Source organism: Phyllostomus discolor, chromosome 8 (genome assembly GCF_004126475.2).
Source record: "Phyllostomus discolor isolate MPI-MPIP mPhyDis1 chromosome 8, mPhyDis1.pri.v3, whole genome shotgun sequence".
Lineage (NCBI taxonomy): Eukaryota > Metazoa > Chordata > Mammalia > Chiroptera > Phyllostomidae > Phyllostomus > Phyllostomus discolor.
Window position 1 is genome coordinate 102,050,590 of NC_040910.2, and position 19,698 is coordinate 102,070,287.

The window sequence follows — 19,698 nt, forward strand, 5'->3', positions numbered from 1 at the left end:
TCCCGCATCAACTAACTCCATGGCTAGTACACGTGAATTTGCTGGATTTCTGCTAAAACTCCCCCATTTGGTGTGTGTGCGCGCGCACGTGGGGAGAAACAGGACAGGAACTGAGTTGGAAATTATGCCTGGGTCCCTGTGACACGTACAAACCTCTGCCAACTCAAAACACGTGCCTTTGCAGAAAATCACTGCACAAGCTTTCTTTCTTTGCTTATTTAATGTTCATCATTTATGTTTTATGTGTAAGTTTCAGGAGGGCCCAAGAAATGATTACACAGGATGCAAGGGAAAGGTGTCAGGGGGTCTGGAGCTCACAGCGCCCCCCCCTCCCCGCCAGGAGGCCAGGAGGGAGGCAGGAGGGGCCCCAGAACCGAACACATGCTAAAACGTACTTGCCACCCCCACCCCCTCCCCAGCTGCTGGGGAGGGAAATAAATACACTCAGACTGTCCCGCTCCCAGCTGCACAGGTGAGGGGCCAGCAGGTGAGTTTCCTCCTCCCACTGCAGGTGGAGGTCAAAGCAACTCGCCCTCTACGCACAGCGCTCCCAGTCCCTTACAGGGGGTGGGAGATCCCTGGGGGGGGAGGGGTGGCTGTCAGTGCACACATCCTGACCTGGGCTCGTTCATGCTAAATAGACAAGGGGAGCCACTCATTCCAACATCAAGCAAAACAGAACAGGCCGGGAGGGACCTGCAGGCCCCTTCCTGGCACCAGGCAAGGGAGAAACTGTCCTCGGTGGGGTCCTCTAAACCTGGGACGAGCCGTCTAGGGGCTGGCTACAGTCTGACTCAATCCCTTCTTGCCGCGTTCCCACGCCGGTCCCCTTTTCTTCATCGCAACCTTCGGGGCCCAGCCAAACCCAAGGCTTCGGGGAAGGGGGGATGTGGGGAGCATTCCTCCACGTGCAGGCCCTCGGAAGACAGGCGCCAGCTCAAGCCTCAGCCGTCCTTGGCCCGCCAAACCCGGGGGCGAGGGAAGCCGGCGAACAGAGTTCAATCCCCTGTGATGCTTGTCTGGCAGCCGCCCCGGGCAGGATCCGGTCCCAGTCTAAGAGAAGGAACTTGTGGAGAAAAGATTTCTCATCCTGTGTGTATCTGTGTCGTGGGTGGGTGGTCCTTAGCCCCTGAGCCCCAGTACTGCCTGTGTCGGCTCTGGGTCTGTGCCAACACAGGGCAGGGCTGGAGGGAGCCTAGAGACGGGGCCCCTTCACAGATGCCACGTGGACACGCCTTGGGGGGGTGCCGGGTGAGGGAAGCAGCGCCCCTTTCCACAAACTCCGAACTGGACTATAGTCGTGATGGATCGAAGGCCAGGCTTTGGGTAACGCATCCCCCCTCCACGGGGGCCGAACAGGCCTGGAGACGGTGCAGGGTGGACCGGATTTGGCTGCAAGACCTCTCCCAGGGGGTCATCTGGCTCCCCTCTCCCAGCGCTTACCACAACCTGAAGCCTGCGCCCCTCATTCAGGGAGGACAAGGCCAGGCACGTTTGGCCGCCCTGTTGGTGAGTGGCTTTGGGCCTCTCTCTGGGCCTCACTGTCCTGTACGTAAAACAAGGAGAGGGGGCTGGACTTCAACCCCTGCTTCCAGCTCTGACAAGCTTACGATCCTCTTCATCTTAGGCCAGACGGGAGACATGGTGGGGCTGAGGGAGGGGTTAGGCCACAACGATGCTCCTCGTTCCCCAAGTTCACAGTGTAGAGTCCATGGCTCCGGTTCCCCAGTCTCTCTGAGTCTCTGGGGCCTTATCATCAATCCACCACCACCCCCAGGGTCAGCCCTCCAGGCAGGACACCTGCTACGGTGGGAGGCACCGGCCCACCCGGAAGTCTGGGGAGAAGGAGCAGAAGGCAGAGGTGGTGAGGGGGTGGGGGGGCAGGGAGGGGGAGGCAGCAGGGGCACTTCTGGTGTGGGGAGGGAGCGTGATCGGAAGCGATGGGGCCACAAGGGGCAACGACAGGGCTGTGGTTTAGAGGCTCCGGGCTCCCCGGCCCTGCCCAGAGGAGCTCAGCTCTGACGCTGGCCCATGGGGGTCGGCCGGAGCGTCAGTCACTGGAGTGGGGGCAGGGCAGGGGCCCCGGGTCCGCTCACACGGGGGACGTGGCAGTGGACTCGCTGCAGAGGCTCTCGACGATGTCGGCTCGCTGGATGCGGCGCAGGGCAGCCAGGAGGGCATCGAGCGTGGCGCTGTCCTGGGCGGCCCAGCTGGCGAGCAGGGCCCGGACCGGGCAGGCCTCGTGGGTGAAGGAGTCTATGTGCTCGGGCTGGTAGCCCAGCTCGTCTGCCAGGTGCCGCCAGGTGTCCCCCGCGGAGCCATTGAGCAGCTTCTCCACCTCCTCCCGCTTGGCCGGCGGCAGGCTGCTGTAGAGGCCTCCATCCCCCTTGAGGGCTGCCAAGAACCCAGGGGAAGTCAGACACCACCCACCAGGCCCTCTTCCTGTGACCCCCCCCCCCCACCAGTGCGCCTGGGCACCTGGGATGAGACCCAAGAAAGGCCGAGGCATTTCTCCTCCCAACCTGGGGCGGCCCCCGGGGCCTCTGGCCACTGAAGGATGGCCAAGATGAGGTCCTGGATGGGGGGACCAGGCTGTGGGGGGGCCAGGAGTGGACACTGACTCATGTGCCCTCCCCACCCACAGCTCCACACCCTCCGCTCAACCTAACCCCCTCCCTGCCCCCTGCAATTAATCAAAGCAGAGGAGGAGACAGGACTTTCAAGTCCCAGACCCAACTGTAGCAAGTATCCTGGAGCTGGACTATGGACCACTAAAATTATGGGACATAATTAACTACTTGTTCCTTAAAAGACCAGGGCAGGAGGCTAATTGCAGCCACTTGGGGGAGTAATTAGCCCTAGGGGGCACAATTAGCTTGATGAGTCTGGATGCTCCAATTTGTCAAATCGTCCATTTCCCAAGTCACTCCACAGGAAGGGACCTTCCCCACCTCTCCCCTCACCCCATCTTCCTTCTGTCCTTCTACCCAGAAGCACGGGTCGCCAGCCTCTCGATCACCCTGCTTGAACCCCTTCCCCGCCTCGCTGCTCACCCTGGCCCGCAGCCGTCTGTGTGTGGGGTTGCTGGTCGTGCAGGCTCTGGCTGTCCACAGAGATGCCGCTGTCGCTGTGGAGTTTTTCTCCCTCGGGCGGAGGGGTCTGGTTCACGGTCCGGCTGTTGGCTCCTTGCTTGTTCTGCTTGCAGCTGTTCCACCTGGAGCCGGAGGGCAGGCCCAGCCTCAGCGGGGAAGGGCCGCGCCGGCCACGTGGCCAAGGCACATGCTCTGACGTGTGGGGGGGCCCGGGGCACGGTAGGGACCCAACTGCAACCCTGGCCACAGAGCCTGAGGCTCTCCTTTCCCTACATAGCTGCCCCTGGCCTGCACTGAGAGCATCGTGAGGGCAGGAGGCACTCAGGGCTCGGTGCATACCGCACGTGCTCAGTAACAGTTCACGGAATGAATGACACATAAACAAATGACTTTCCAGAATTCCTCGTTTCCCAATCTACCCTTAGGAAACATCCGCACAGGCATGCACAACACACACAGCACAAGGACTTCCTTTGCTACCTGAGCACTAACGAAAAACTGGAAACGGACCAAACGTCCGTCAGCAGGAAGCTGGTTAAACCCACCCTGGCCCGCCCCTATTACTGAAGCAGCGGCTACACGTGATCAGACTGTCTGCGTGTCCTGAAGGAGGCTCTCCTGCGGGAGATCACAGAAAACATCGCAGAACGCGGGTAGTGTGATCCCATCCATGCTAAAATGTATACGTACCCGTGCATTTACGTATAACTAAAAAGTTTTATGTACACGTGTTTATAAACGCACAGAACGTGCTGGGACAGAACCCAAACAGATCCTGATGATGCAAGGGGGAGGGTTTGGGGGGGTAAAAGGGAGCTTTTGTATTTTGCTTTACGAGATATTACTCTTGTCTGTATTCTCCCAAACAAGCATATATTACTCTGACATTCGTTTTGGTGTTTTTTTTTTTTAAGAATAAAAAATGCATGTAAACATTTAAAATGCTTTCTGGGAGTTCTTGCACACGCCGGCTTTCCAGATGCGGGTGCCACAGTTTCTTGGAGGTGTGACATGGGAGGGACAAGACACGTGCATGGACACAACTGTGTGTGTTAACCAGCTTCAGGGAATGAGGGCGGAGGCAGTTGGCAAAGCAAGTTTTCTATGTGCAGCTGGGGGCTGGGGAGCCAGAGAGGGGAGCAGCCTGGGAGCAGGGCGGTCCTGACCAGGACAGGCCAGGGACAGTCACCCTCCCTCCCACCTGCTGACCCACCATGTCCCAGAGTTGGGCAGCTGATGGTGAGTGAGGAGGAGCGTGTTTTGGGGTTGAGTTAAAAGACTGTGCATTTCCAGGTCAAGGTCACAGTGAAGCCCAGCTTGAGAGCAAAGGGCCCTTTCTCTCTCCCCTACCCCTTCTCTCACCTCTTGAAGGCAATGTAGGCCACGAGGCCCACGACCACGGCAGCCAGGATGGAGCAGTAGACGGGGATGAGGTTGTCAGTGGAGCCTCGGGTCACCACGGGCTGGGAGCTGCCCATCACTGTAGTTGCCACGTCTGCCGCTGTGCTGGCCACGAGGTCTTGCTCTGGAGGCGCCTCCGGCTCCTGGGTGCTGGGGGCCGTGCTGTCCGAGCCCTCTGGGGGCGTGGACCGTGTAATCCAGCGGCCAGGGATCTCTGGGAGGAAGGGTGACGGGATTGAGTGCCCACTCCCCTCAGCCCCTCCCTTTATGGTTCGACCCACCCAGCGCTTCTTCCTGAGTCCCCAGCCCACCCCACGTGCTCATGTGCTCAGGCAGTGCACGTGTGGGTGAGGACTGGAAATTCATGCGTGATGATGTCACGATGATGGAGAAGAGCAAGAGCCTGGGAATCGGGAGACCTAAACCCCCTTCGGCTGTGTCACTGACTTGCTGCGTGACTCTGGATCAGTCCCTTCGACTCTCAGGACCTCCATTTCCCTGCCCATAGAATGGGGATATTAAGAGAGATGGTCTCGCCCTGGCTGGTGTGGCTCAGTGGATTGAGTGCTAGCCTGCGAACCAAAGGGTCACTGGTTCAATTCCCAGTCAGGGCGCATGCCTGGGTTGCAGGCCAGGTCCCTGGTAGGGGACACGCAAGAGGCAACCACACATTGATGTTACTCTCCCTCTCTTTCTCCCTCTCCCTTCTCTGTCTAAAAATAAATAAATAAAATCTTTAAAAAGAGAGAGAGAGAGAGATGGTTTCTAAGCTCCATTCCATCCTGGCAGTAGTTGTGTTCCTAGGCATCTATTCTGCCCCCCACCCCTCCCCGGGGACCCAGAGCCTGGCGTGAAGGCGCGCACACAAAGAAGAGAGAGTAAGCCCCGGGAAGCCTCTAGCTGGAATTGCTCTGGGAAATGCTGTAACCTCTCTGACCCTAGGTTGCCCCAATGGCCCCAGCTACCCTTGTCCTAAGGAGGAATGAGGGTACCCCCGTGCCCTGCCCCACCCCACCTCCCCAGAGCTGGCACTCAGCCTCCTCTCCAGTCTCTGCCGTCCCAGCTGTAGGCTTGGGCAGGGTGCGGAAGCCAGGCCAGGATTCCCTCCAGCCAGTCCTTGGGCAGTGGCTAGCCTGTTTCCTGCCCTGCGTGGCCCTCATTCCATCTGATCTTGCCACCCAGAGAACAGAGCATCAAGTAGCTGGAACCCTGCTGGTGGAGACAGGCCTCCCGAGCAGATACTGCCCAGCACCCCAGGGGGAAGGACACTGTGCCTTGTCACCCTCCTAGGCCGTCTCATGCCAGCTGGGCACCACCAGCCTCTCTGGCTACGTCCTGACCCCAGTGGGTGGGATTTTCCATTCCGTCACTCAGCTGGGGGCAGGTCCTGGGGTTGTGGGCTCTGGGCGGCCTGAGGGTACCTGTCTGGGCAAAGCTGCCTGCCCTATCTGTCCTCACTTCCCACACCTAGGGCTGCTGGGAGGGCAAGCAGATGGGGCCTGCCGACGGGGTGACGGGGAAGGCATGTTGCTCTTTCGCTCAGCCCCACCCAGCTCCCAGTGCGCCCACCCAAGCTGGAGTCGAAGGTGCCCACCAGTCTCTGGGCCTCCTCGGCTCAAGACTAAGAAGCTTCAAAGGGCCCTGTTTTCAGCACCTTCTGAGAGGTGAGGCCCCTAGATGTGATCTGGAATACATCTGGTTGGCACTGAGGAGGGGGCTGCCATCTGCTGGCCCATCCCGCCCCTCCACCATCTCAGCCCTGGGAGGGGGCCTCGGGGGTGGGCTGGGAAGTGGAGGAGACACAGCCCGGCCTTTGGCAGCCCCAGATACGGCGTTAGACTGGGGAGGGTCTGCTCTTGCCCCGCGAGGAAACCGGGCCAGCTGGAGGGGCAGCCCAAGCCCTGAGGCTGACCCAGCCCGTGGGCTGGAGGCATGGCAGTGGGTCGGGCCATCACAGAGACTCCAGAGCCACGAGGAAGGGACAGGCCAGGCTGAAGACAGAGCTGTCCAGGGCGCTTTCCCCACATTTCTCCAGTCCCCTCTGACGGCGGCTGGGGGATAAGATCCAGATGTGGCCGTGTCCACCGGCATTCCAACCCGCTAAGCCCTTGGCAGGTCCTGACAGCCGTTTCCGGCATGGGAGCTGTCGGACTAGGGGGCGGGAAGAGAGACCAGGTTATCCCTGCTAAATCCAAGCTTCACCAGGGCAACTGGGGTGGGGGTGGGGGCTTCTGCTCCAAGGGTGGGTGAGTCACCACGTTGACACCTGAAATGTATATGCAGGAAAGTACAATGCACTGGAGGGGAAGGGGGCAACCAAACCATGAATCAAATTCCATTTCCTGAAATGTTCCCTCTGCCCCAGAGCCGACATGTAAGCCTCCAGAGGCTGGAGTACAGAGGGGCAGAGGGACCCTCCCCCTTCAGGGTGGCTGGGGAAGTGGGTTTCTCTCTGGGGGAAATCTGTGAACACCCCAAAACAGCAGGGCCCACCCCTCCCCCAGCCGCCACCTTTCTTTGCTTTAACCGCGCCCCTGACTAAGCCCCCCCACCAGCCGGCCTGGACTTGCCCGGGGAACTGCGCTGCGTGCCTGCCTGGTGCCAGCTGCTGAGACTCCCTCCCAGCTCTGCCCTGCGCCTGGCGCCACTTGTCTGCCTCCTCGCCCGGGGCAATGGCCACCAGAACCGCCATGTTCTGTACCCCAGTCCACCCAGCCCCCCACCCCAAAATAGAAAGCTTCCCAGGCACCCCTGGCCACAGCCCGACCTAAGGGCCCACTGCACCCTGCGCTCCCTGAGCCAGAGGCCATGGGAGATGGACGGAAGGCACGGTCGTGTGGCGGCCGGGGTCAGACTGGAGGCTCCCCACAAAGGAGCACCACCGCCCCCATCTGACCTGGGGACTGACCGAAGGCAGAGGCTGGGCCGCCTCCACCAGAAGGAGCGACTCCCGGCACCTGAGTGCTGGAACCTTCCCTGTTATCAGACTGAGGCACAGGCCGTCTCTCTCCCATCAAACCCCGGGTTCCCTGGAGAAGGCGCTGTGTTGCCTGCTCAAAGTGAGGGATCCCGAGGGCTGGGGAAACAGCTCAATGGGCACCCAGCCCCAGGGCGACAGAGAGAACTTGAAGGCACCGTCAACCTCTTCCTGCGGTGGAAAAGCCCACCCATCTCCCCGAGACAGAGGTCGCCAACCGGAGACCAAAACGGTCCTTCTCTGACAGCCACGGCGCTTCCTCCTCCCTCCCAGGAGTCACACCGCCTCCTTCGGACCTTTGCCTGGCTGAGGTGGGCACACCCAACCCCACCCCCCACCCCCGGGGGGCAGCAGCTGAGGCCTCCACCTGCACCCTGCCTGTCAGCCTCCCGCTCTGACCACTCCCCTTCTTCCTCCACCCCCACAGCCCCTCCCCCACGACCTCCCCACAGTTCCACCTCACCCTGGACTAAACTGGAAAGTGACTGCTGACCCCACCCCCAGGTACCACAAGTCAAAGTGGTTCTCTCACCCACAACACCACTAGTAACCACGTGCCCAGTGGGGACACTGAGGTCCAAGACAAGAGTCGCCTCCTTAACTAACATCGCTCAGCTAGTGACGGGGTGGATCCCATCCTAGGTCCCACAGCCAGGAACCGCCACGGGCCCAGACCAGGCCTCCGAGCAAAAGGGTCCCAATCCCTGAGGGTCCCCCAGTTTCCCCAGTCCAGGAAGCCCGCTTCAAGGATCAAGTACGTTTGCTCTGTGCTCTGCTCACAGTGGCCACTTGCCAGCTGCTTACCTGCCACCCGTCCAATCCCCAGCTGGCAGCCACAGACTTAATAAAGCCCTGGAACATGAGTTCGAATGTGGTAGCTGCGGCCGGGAGGGGGAGGAGGTGGATGGCTTTCCAAACACTTCGCCCAAATGAGGAAAAAGTGAAAGGGAGCCTTGGGTGAGAAGAACGGAAGCCACTTCCTCCGACAGGTTTCAGGGAGGGTGGCCGCTGGCTCAAGGCCAGGCCTGGCCCTTCCCGACCCCCAGGGGACGCCCTTCCCCAGCCGGCAGCCGGCCCGCGGCGCGCTCACCCTCGCACTCGGCGTCGGCCCAGCGCGTGCACTCGCGCACCTGGCGCTCGGTGTCCTCGCACACGGTGCACGGCAGGCACGGGTCCACGTGGTTGGCCTCGTCGGAGTACGTGCCATCAGGACACTCCTCGCACACCGTGTTCTGCTTGTCCTGGCACGAGAACACGAGGCCCGAGCCCGCCTCGCACACGCGGCACGCCTCGCAGAGGCCCGTCGTCTCGTTCTGGTAGTAGCCGTAGGCGCAGCGGCACACGGCGTCGTCCGCCTCCACGCAGGGCGCTGACATGCTCTGCAGGCCCACGCACTCGGTGCACGGCTTACACGGCTCGATGGCGCTCACCACGTCGGAGAATGTCACGCCTGTGGGCAAATGGATGGGCGGGGAGTGGAGGGCCCAGACGTCAGCCGCTGGCTTTTAGGCACTCGGGTCACAGGGGTTGCATACAGGCCCTCCTTCCGTCCACCACCCCCTCCCCCATCAGGGCGCTGCCTCCCTCTTTAAGCCTCACACCCCTACAGATTCCCATCCTCTACCCTCCCGTCCCTGATTCCAGGTCTGTGAAAGCTTGGGGCAGCTCACTAGGAAGGAGGAAATGAGTCAGAAGCCCCAGGCTGCAGGCCGCGGACTTGATGGCCCCCCGGCGCTTCCGGGTAACCCAGCTGGTGCAGGTGAATTTCTTGGCAAATTCTCTTAGAGAGCTCTGAGCCCTGTACCCTCGTTCCCAGCAAGATTAAGGCATACTCTGACTCTGAGCGTGGCTCCCACCCAGCCCTCCCCGCAGGCCAGAGCTGGGTTGTGCAGCCAGCCCAGGGGACCAGGTGTGGTCCGAATGGGAGTAACTGGGTTAGATGTGTAATTTCCCACCCACGGTGCTCCCCCACGCTGCTGAAAGGCCTGGCTCTTGAGGGTGGGGATGGGAATCCCGGCAAGCCAGCTCAGGTCCAGCAGGAGGGATCGAAGCTAGAAAGCAAGAAGGACTTGCATATGTCGTCCTCTGCCCTTTCAAATGGCATAAAAGGGGAGATTTCCAAGCTCCATCTCAGCTCATGTTCTCCTAATGAACGGGTGTGAGCTCCGGAATAAGGGCGGGGACGCCAGGGATGCCAGGGTCCTCGCCTCCTGGTGCAGAGAAGAGGAGGCCCAGAGCCCATCTTCTTCACCCCTCCCAGCCCGGGGTGGGGAACTCGAGCCAACCTCGCTCCCAGAGGAGGCCTCCTTGCTCCAGGGGAGGAAGAGCAGGGGCTTAGCGACCTGAGAACCGGGGAAGCTCTGCTCAGAATGCGGAAACATAAGCAGAGAGAGTAGCATCTCACTGAAGGCAAGTCAAGGCCTGTTGTAGGGTCTGACCTCAGACTTCTCTAGAGGCGCCAGGAGACAACGTGGAGCACTGGGTCATTATCTTGTGGGAAGTGGGTGGAGAAGCAAATTTAAAAAACCAGGCCTGGCTGGTCCAGCTCAGTGGGTTGTGTGCCGACCTGCGAGCCAAAGGGTCACCAGTTCAATTCCCAGTCGGGGCACATGCCTGGGTTGCGGGCCAGGTCCCTAGCTGGGGACATGCAAGAGGCAACCAGTCAATGTATCTCTGGCACATCGATGTTTCTCTCCCTCTCTAAAACTCAATAAATAAAATCTTAAGGAAAAAACAAGTGGGAAGGACAGAAATCAGGGAAGAAAAGAAAGAAGGCAGATCTGAATTCCATCATTTATTAGCTGTGTGACTTTGCATGTTTTAAGGAACTTCTCTGAGTTTTTTCTTTCTCTGTAAAATAGGGAATAATGTTTCCAGTCACAGGGTTGTGGTGAGGAGTAAGGGAAGTTCACTGGGAAGCCCTTGACACACAGCAGGGACCCTATAAAGGCTGGGCCCGTGGGGTGAGCAGTGAGTGACAAGTGTGGTGAACCTCAGTAGCAGGGATGGGCAGACAGCAGAAAGGCAGGATTTCCCATCTAAACAAACGAGAGGCCCCTAACTGGTGGGCATGTGGCAGGCAGTTGGGTATCGTCACCGGGGAGGGGGAGGGAGGGGAAGGGAGGGCCCTGCTCATGGGAAAATACAGAAAATTAGCAGAAAATTCCTGGGAGAGGGTTTTAGAGGGTGGGGAAAATGTGGTCTTTTTTTGGCAGAGAATGGAAGGCGGGAGCTTAATGGGTTTCCTCGTGGAAACGCGCTGAGGATAGAGGGAAGGTCCGCTGGGGTCTCCATTCCATAAAGTGGGCTTGTAAAGGCAGCCTGTTAATGCAGCTGGTGGGGAGTGAGGGGCGGAGGGAAAAGGAGGGGAACAGACGGAGGAAACGGGAGGGAGGACTCCTGCCACCACCTCGGAGCTCGCCTCCCCTCCCCCTCCCCAGAGATACCAGAACCTTCCTCCCCCAGGCTCTTCCACCCCCCCCCCCCCCCCCCCCCCCGGCCTTGCTTTCCCAGGAGGTGAGTGGGGTCCCATGCTGGGAGACTTAGGGTCCAGGGAGGAGAGGCCCTGGGCCGGAGTCTAGGAAATGAGAGAGGCAATCTCGGGGGAGGCTCCACAGTAGGCAGCCGTTGGCCAGCCCTTCCCTGGCACGGAAACCCTGTGAGGCCAGGCCAGGCGGCCAGAGGGCAAGGCCTCACAGGATGTGCAGTCTCCCCACGCGGTCCTAGGCATCCCTCTGCTGGGGGGCGGAGTCACAGGGCTCATAAACACAGAGACGGGACAACAGTGTTTGGGGAGGCCTAGGAGCTCCGGCTGCCTGAAGGATGGAAAGGTGTGTGGGTGTTGGTGGTGGGGAGGCGTCCAGCGTCAGACTAGGCGGGCAGGTGTGTTCAGGGTTTCCTGTTCCTGTGCCCTTGCTCCCAGGGTGGTTAGAGAGTGGAGTATGGTTGCCACAGGCCCTCCAGATGGGCTTGGAGTGCCAGGTGGAAGGTAGGATCTGACTGTGGGCAGCGAAGAAAGGTTTCCGGGCAGGGTCAGGACCAGAGTCCTGAGCCCGTGGCCTGAAGGCAGCCACTGAGGCTGGGGGCACCCCGCAGAGCTGGGACTCCCGGCTCAGAAGTGCGCAGAATTCAGACCCCAGGCCCAGCACCCCTCCTCCTGCCTCCTCCAGCAGCCCTGGGAGACAGGATTCTCTCCCCTTCCCAAGGAGATCTCAGGTAGCAATGGCCGCAGCGCCCCTGTCCCCTCCCCCACCCAACATCACCCCACAAGGAGGACTTCCTTGCAGTACTCCAGCCCCCATCCCTGCTGCCCTCAGGAAAGCTCTGCTGCCTTAGTCAGAGCTGAAGAACACTTGGCCTGGGGGGGTGGGGCAGGGGTCACCACACCCTCCCAGGATCCCCCAAGGTCAGTCTACCCGGCAGCCAGGATTTGATCCTCCTCCCCTGCCCCCTCCAAAACTCCGAGGGCAAGTGGCAGCCATTGATTTTGCAGTGCAGATGATATTTTTAGCTTGTCTTAGTGTCAGCTACTCTTCCCACCAGGCCACACTCTGCTGCTACCAGGCTTCTCTGCTTGGGGGCTGGGAAGGGGCTCCCTTTGGGATGCCCCATCAGGTTCCCCTCCTTCCTCTGCATACTTCTCTCCTCCATCCTCAGCTCCACTCCCCCCCTCTGCCTCCTGCCCTGCATCAGACCCACTTCTGGTGCCCATACCGTGGTGGGCAGGAGACCCTGCCGGGAGGCAGAGGACTTGTGAGGCTTCTACTGGACACGCCCCTCCCTAGCCCCTGGCTCCTCCCTCCCATTCCTCTCCCTTCTCCCCACCTGCCACCCTGTACTCACTGTCCAGGCAGGGCTCGCACACGGTCTGGTTGGCTCCGCAGGGCTGGGCCACGCCCTCACCTAAGTTGCAGGCTTTACAACACTCGCCGCTGTGGGTGTACAGGCCTGTGAGGCAGGCCTCCTTGGCACCTCCGAAGGACACCTGGGAGGGGGGAGATCACAAGGTCAGGCTGGTAAGAGAAAGGAGAGGGAGTATCTTCTGAAGGATCAAACACCCCCTCCTAAAGCCTTCTATTGGAACCACCTGGGCCCGGATGAGCTCACCACGGAGGTATTAGGCACATCAAAGCTGGCAGGAAGAAAGGCAGTGGGGGTCAGCAACCCTTGCAGGCTGCTGGGGGTGCGAGGTCAGAGCCCCCCCATGCTGACCCGCTGCAAAGTTCATCTCGGGGTTACAGCAGCTCTTAGAATCTCCAGGATGCACCACGTGGGCGCAGCGGCTTGAAGCCCCGCAGGGGGCCCTCACAAACGGTTGGGTTGGATAGGCGGCAGCTTGCATGGGGCTCCAGCCAAAGGGGCCACTGCAGGCTGAATTTAGTCAAAACGCCACTTACTAAGCTGCACACCGGCAGGGCTCCACCTACACGGAGGGGAGCCTTTTTCTAACGACAGCTAGCAGGGCGCTCTCTATTCCAGATCCTTAATTCTACCATCCTGCGTATTATCTATCCAACGGCAGGTATCTGGACCCAAAACAGAAGACAGAGGGGCGGGGGTCTTAGGTTCAAGTCCTGACTCTGCACTGGGAGCTCTGAGCTTCCCTGCTCTCCCTCTCTGAGTCTCCAGCTCTCCATAGAGGCAGAGAGGGCTACAGCTCAGGGCCAGGGCAAGGACCAGCCGGCGGGCAAGAGTGTGGCGCACGATGTGAGAAAGGGTTGCCTGTTAGCAGCGATGAGACAGCGGTGGCTCTCACCACCTAGCAGCCCTGCTCCACCAGGGATTGATTTCCAGGCACCAGCCCTCCCCCCTCCCTGCCCCCCACGCAGCCAGTGGGAGCAGCCCTGGAACCAGCCAAAAGGGGAGTCGGATTCCTGCCGCCGAGGCATCTTTGCTGGTGGATGGAACGATTTAGCACCACATTCCCTAGAGGGAGGGGCTGCTGGCAGCTTGCTTTATATTTCTGTTCCTTAAAAAAAAAAAAAGCCTTCATGTCTAATAAAACTCCCAAGCCTGTTTCCCTGGCCCCAGACCACGCAGCTCCCATCGGACACCGGGAGGAAGGACGGGCTGTCAGGTTGGTCGTGCGGGCAGAGGGGAGCGGCAGAGGTCATTGTTACCAGATCGTGGCCAAGAACATTCCCTTCCCTCCGGTCCTGTACGATATCCTGGGATCTCCCAGGGTTAGGGAAGGCAGGGGGATGCACAGAGTGGATCGGTCTAGGAGGCAGTCTGTGGTCCACAAGAGCCCAGCGGGGGGGGGGGGGTGCAGACAGCCCAGGAGGGGGACCTTGGGTGTTGCTACCACCTCCTCGCAGGTGGCAGGCACGCAGTGCTGGGAGCATGTGCGGACCAGAAGTCCTGGGGGGGGAGTCCCAGATACAGGCTTTCCCCTAGATGAGTGAGATTCCAGAAGGGTCCGTTTGGATTTCTTTTCATCCTCTTAGGGCTCTGCTTCAATCTCACTTCCTCGAGGAAGTGGAGCTGTGTCCCCGGCCCCTCGCAGACCAGTGCAGCCGCCCTACGACTCGGTCTCCCGGCTGACTGCCCCCGCCTGCTCCGACACTGTACAGGATCCCCCGGTGGACTCCCTGTGGACTCCATCTGTGGTTGGCCCAGGGCCTGACCAGTCCCTGGCACGGTCCCTGGCACGAAATAGGGACCTCACAGAACTCCAGGGGACCGGTTTCTGGATAGCTGAGTTTCCCCGCAAGCCAAGGAGTCGCTGCCCTAATCACCTACTGTTTCCTGTTTTAACCACTGAGGCTGCGTCGTTCTCCACCTCTGAAACACGCCTTCACGGTCTCCCCATGACCCAGGGACCCAATAGTTACGCCAGCGATTATTCCGGGCCACCATGCAGTGAAGCCCTCGTGTTCATTATCCCAAATCACCACACTTGCATCTCTTTGAGTTCTCCTGTCAGCTTTTTAAAATACTGTTTTCTGTCTCCTCCCTTCCCGTCAAGATATCAGTTGTCAATTCTTGCTGCTACCAGCGTGTGACCCGAGCGGCCCCTCCCCCACCACTCTAATTGAATCTTTAGGAACTATGTAACCAGCCTCTGGCAGGGAGGTGTATAAAATGAGTGTAGGTAGGATCTGAAGGTGAGGGTCAATTCTTTGAGTAAAAAGTGTGAGCTGTACTACTGCCTTTGTCCTCAGCAGCTTCTATGGCTCTGAATCCTGACTCATCACTTAGAGCTGGGACCAGCTTTGAGCTTCTCTGAGCCTCAGCGTCTTCCTCATGGGGTCATGGCAGCACGGATAGGGTTGCTGTAAGCAGTAAATGAGTGAGGACGATGTTTATACACGTTGGGGGCCCTCTTTTCTCTTTCCCAAGGTCTTTCTTGCTTCCTTTCCTTGGCCACGTTCCAGTTAGTTAGGGTCAGTGAAGCCCCAGGCCCGGTGAGCCGAGGGGCTCTGTCTGGAGGAGTCGTGGGTGGAGCGGCCGCCTGGTACAAGCCCCTCCTCATCGAAGCCTGCTCTCCCTGCTGCAGCCAGCGGTCCTCTCTGTTCCCCCGGGCCTTGCATTAGTGACCATGTGTTTCCTGTGATTGATTCGTTTCCTATTTCAAAACATTGCTGCCCTCCCTGGGTAGTTCAGTTGATTAGACTGTGATCCCCAATATGCCGAAGTTGCAGGTTCGATCCCCAGTCAGGGTGCATAGGAGAATCAACCAATGAATGCATAAATAAGTGGGACAACAAATTGATGTTTTTTTCTCTCTCTCTCTCTCCCTAAAATCAATAAATAAGCATTTTAAAAGACATCGCAGATCTGCTACTACTTAATAGTATGTTACTTTGGGTAAATTCTCAATCTCTCCGAGCCTCCATTTTCCACTTTATAATACACTGGGGGCTACTGCTCAGGGTTGCTGTGGAAAATTAAATGAAATAACTTGCGCAAACCTGTTTGGCGTACACGAGAATAAACGTTAGGTACCGAAGAAGCGTCTCCTCTTAGGGGAAGTGCACTGTCAACCCTAAGTGGGAGGCAGTGGGAGGGGAGGGCTTAGCCGTCCCCTAAAAGAGGAAACCGTCCAAGAGTCGGGGGCAGGATGGATGTAAAGAAAGGCTTAGCCACCCGGGAGCCTGAGGAAGTCACGGAGACCAAATGAGAACGGGTACTCTCTCTCCCTGTAGTTAAGTAATTCAACAACCATTTGCCGAGCATTATATGCAACAGGAGTTTCCAGTGAGACGTGGCCCCTGATTTCTGTGGGGGACCACGGTCCCGTGTGGGAGAGGAAGTGTCCCCCTGAAGGGCTGGTCCGGAAGACAAGATGCTGAGGGGGAAAGACACGAGGGAACGCCTTCATCCCTCTCTGACAGATGGGGAAACTGAGGCCCACTGGGTCACTCTGCCGAGCGGCCTGACGCTTGGCCCCTGCCACACCCTCTCTCGGTTCAAGCCAGGACAGTGCTGGGAAGCCAGGAGGGATGACTAGGATCCGGGCTAATTGCTCCAAAATGGCCAATTTACCAAAACGATAGAAGCAGTTGCCTGAAATTTACATTTATTAGACTTACTCATTTCCAGTCTGATTGAATGATTTAATCCCATTTTTGAAAATGTTTGCAATCATCTCATTTGTGCCATTTCAAAGCTTTCAAGAAACGAAGTACCCTTAGATAAATTGACTTAAGAATCTGAAAAAATTTTTTTTCATCAGACAGAATAGAAAACACACCAAAACAGGTGAAAGAATTTGCATATGAATGCTTCAGTGTGATACATCCTAACCATTCACAACAGCTTCGAAACAGGGTTCCCTAGGCGAATGGAGCCCTGAGCGACCGCCGTGGCGTTGAAGATTTTTCAGATATGTGGAGGGTCTTTGAGGTCGCTGCCAACCCAGGGGAGGCACTGGCACATGACCCCGCCCCACCCCTTCAGACAGGGGCTGAGGTTGGGTTAGGAGACCAGAGCTAATTGCTGAGGACGGTGCTGCAGGAAGACTTCAAGGGGGTGGGGACTCTGTATGGGGCCCAGAGACAAACATTAGAACCAAGGGCATAGGGCAGGGACGCCATCTCCAGGGCTGGTAGTGATTCAGGGCCTCTTCTCCGTCTGTGTCTGTGTCCGGGAAGGGAGAGGGGGCTGGTGTACAGAGGAAGGAGAACGCTCCACGCCAAGCATCCTGGGTTCCCAGGGCTCCACCCCTCACTGCCTGGGAGAGCCTGGTTTCGTGCCTGAACGTCTAGGAGGTCCAGCTCCCTCGATTGTAAAATGGGAATCACTAGATTTACTCTGCTGGGACCTCAGGGGGATTAAACACAGCAAGAGAAATTTACTCAGGGTTGTGCGTGTCCCATAGTAGGCACCCAACCAATTTTATGACTCCCGCCTCCCCACCCCTCGCCCCCAGGGAGGAATCTACGTGCGTAAGCGGGACCCGGTAGGTAGAGCCGGGTGGGGACGCTGTCCTTCCCGGAGCCGCCTTCCCCACCCGGCCGCCTGCGTTCTCCCATTTGCTGCCCTCGCTGCATCCCTATTAGGCGCATTAGCCAGCCCGGCGGCTCCGGTTACAGACGTCTGAATGACAAAGTGCCTCCATTACCGGCGCGGCCCGCCAGCGGACCCGCCGGGACGCGCGCTCTGGTTTCAGCACTCTCTCGCCGCGGCCCAGGAAGAACTCGGAGCGCCGCGGTGCGCGGGGGCCAGCCGGCAGAGAGCAGCTGCGGCGGGGCGGCAGAGCCTGCGCGGAGCCCACCTTCCCCAGCCCCCAGGCCCTCCGCGCCACCAGCTCTCCTCCTTCCTCGCCTCTTCTCCGCTCGGGAGACGCTCCCTCCGGCCCCGGTCCGAAGCCCACCCCCTCGCCCCTCCGGGTTCTACACTACCGTCCGCTCCAGTCCCACGTCCCCGCTCCTCTTCCCGGCGGAGAAGCATCTCTAACCCTTGCGGTGAGCAGACGGGGGGGGGGCAGTCGCCCCCCAATCCCCGGAGGAAGCCATAGGTATCGACAGACCCAGGGGACCTGCGCTGAGCTTCGGGAAGGGGGCCGGGGCTGGTGCCCGGGGAGGGCCTCTGCTCACCCACACTCCATGCCACACCACTGGCGCGGCTCGGGCTGGGGTTGAAGCCGCCCCGCCGAGAAACGCAGCTCTAATTCGGAGCTGGGACGCCGGGCTGCCCCCTTAAAAAGTGCGGGCAGTCCTGAGCTGGGAACCAGGTGAGGGGCAGTCAAGCCAGGACTCTGGCTCGACTTGCGCACGGGATCTTAGCCAAGTTGTTTCAACTCTCAGAGCCTCAGTCTCCACGTCTGTAACGCGGGGATCTGGGAGCGGGATGCTCACCTGAAAGATGAAGACGCCCGGTAGAATGAGGACACCTCCTTCATTGCCAAGCCTTCCAAGGGCTCTCCGTTCATGGCCACACACCAGGTCGCAAATCCTGGTTATCTTGTCAGAACTACCTGGCGGGCTTGGATGCTTAAGGTGACCCGCAGTCCTTCGCCTAGACAGAATCCGAGACGTCCGCGCGCCTCGGTCTCCGTGCTCAGCGCCCTCATCCGAAAGCTGGGCGGGGCGCGGGCGGAATCCCGACCTCCCTGGGCGCTGGAGTGGAGAGAACCGCGGGCGCTGCGGTGCTCGGGTCACTTCACTTAACCCGGCGCGGGCGCGCAGCCCCAGTGACACCCGCAGCTGCGGAGGGCACTGCCCTCACGCCGCAGCGCCCCCTGTGGGCCGCCTGCGCCGGCGCGACCCTGCGCCGCGCGCCTGCCCGGACATTCCCAGCCTGGCGCGTCCCCGCGGTCTGCACCCCGAGACGTGGTGGCGGCCAGATCCGGTCAGACAACACCCACTCCATCTCTGCTTGTCCGCTGCGCTGCTTCCAGCTGCGAGAATGGGTGCTTCGGAGCAGCCCGTGAGTCGTAGGGGAATCGGGGGAACGGGTTCGCCCCGGCAAAGTGGACGCTCCCTTCCCAGCTTCGGATGCCCGGCGCAATTTCCCGACTGGGCGAGGCCGCGAGAAAGAGCGTGAGCCAGGAGCGGGAAACGTCCGTTCCTCTGCGCTCTCCTCTCGACCTGCTGTCCCTCGGCGGACCCGCGGGGCCCCGACCGCCTCGGGGTGGTCCGCGCTTCCTTCTCCGTCCTCTTTCACTCGCTTCCATCTCTCCACCTCCCAGGCCGCCGTCCCTTTTCAGCGCCCCCAACCCACTTTCTGTCTCTTCGACCGACGACTCCCACTCCCTGAAGCTCTCCCCCCACGCCCCTCCCCCCCATTGTCTGGCCAGTCCTCATTGTCCGATGCCCGGTCCCCTCTGTCGCTCCAACCTCCCACCCCATTGTTCCGTCCCCTCGTCTCCAGCCCCGCTCACCCCTCACATCTCGAGTCCCCGTCCCATTCTTCATCCTTCTCTAGCCTGGGGTCCCATCCCACGACCCTCCAGAAATCAAGAAGCTCAGAGGAAAGTCGCCTTGAGACCCCGGCAATAAAACGCCCTCTTCCAAAGAAACCAGGCACATCCGAGAGTCCCAGGACCTCCTCCTCCGAGACCCTGACCAGCTCCTCCACACACACACCCAGGTACCTGAGGACCCGCCTCCGTGCGCACCGCTGGCCCGCATCTCTGCCCTGGGTCTCGGGGGCTCCCCTGCGCCCTGAGAAGCCTAGACACTCCTCTGTGGATCCTGGCGTCGGAGGTCCCCTCCCGCTATCCATCCCCGGCATCTGGGATCCCAACGCTCTGTACTGTCTCCCTCGGGGAAACCTGAACCCATCGGATTCCGGTCCCGGGAAAGGGAGTGGGCTCCCCTCAAGCTAGCACTCACCCCCAGGAGCAGCAGCGGCAGCAGCAGCAGCAGCAGCAGGCGCGGCCGGTCCATGGCGCAGCCCGCAGCACCTGCCCGCATCGTCCACCTCCCGAGGCAGCGCCCGGCTTCCAGTTAGTCGGCTCCGCAGACGGATAAGGCTGCGATGCGCTCCGGCACCCGCCCCCCGGAGCTGGCCGAGGCTCCGCTCCCTCTGGCTGCCGGCGGGAGGGGCTGGGTGAAGCCAGTGCGGTGGCCCCGCCTCCTCCCCGCCCAGCCGGCCCACCCCCGGAACCGCGCCCGCCCTCCCCGCTGGCTCCGGGAGGGGAGAGGCGGGGAAGGGAGGGTGCTTTCGGAGACGCGTCCGCGCGCCCCGCTGCCGTTTCTGCTCGCCCAGGCACTCAGAGCCTCTCCCCCACCTCGCCCTGGTACCCAGAGTGCCCGGCCTGCGCTAGGGCGCATCTGTCCG

The 19,698-nt window shown here is 60.2% G+C and overlaps 1 protein-coding gene across 2 annotated transcripts in view; it reads right to left on the reverse strand.

The window, feature by feature from the left end:
- NGFR (nerve growth factor receptor) overlaps positions 1 to 19,445 on the reverse strand; it is a 35,483-nt gene extending 16,038 nt beyond the window's left edge. The window contains exons 1-6 of one of the 2 annotated variants that reach the window (XR_004904915.1): positions 19,251 to 19,445; positions 12,313 to 12,454; positions 8,561 to 8,920; positions 4,455 to 4,707; positions 3,054 to 3,214; positions 1,332 to 2,394 (exon numbers count right to left, since the gene is read on the reverse strand). Coding sequence is in view for 1 of the 2 variants with exons in the window: in XM_028521900.1 (XP_028377701.1) it covers positions 2,093 to 2,394; positions 3,054 to 3,214; positions 4,455 to 4,707; positions 8,561 to 8,920; positions 12,313 to 12,454; positions 19,251 to 19,331 (1,299 nt within the window). In the remaining variant the exon portion in view is untranslated. Of the gene's footprint in view, positions 1 to 201; positions 2,395 to 3,053; positions 3,215 to 4,454; positions 4,708 to 8,560; positions 8,921 to 12,312; positions 12,455 to 19,250 lie in introns of those variants that run through there. The other variant, XM_028521900.1, reaches the window with a different exon arrangement.
- Positions 19,446 to 19,698: the final 253 nt, after the last annotated feature.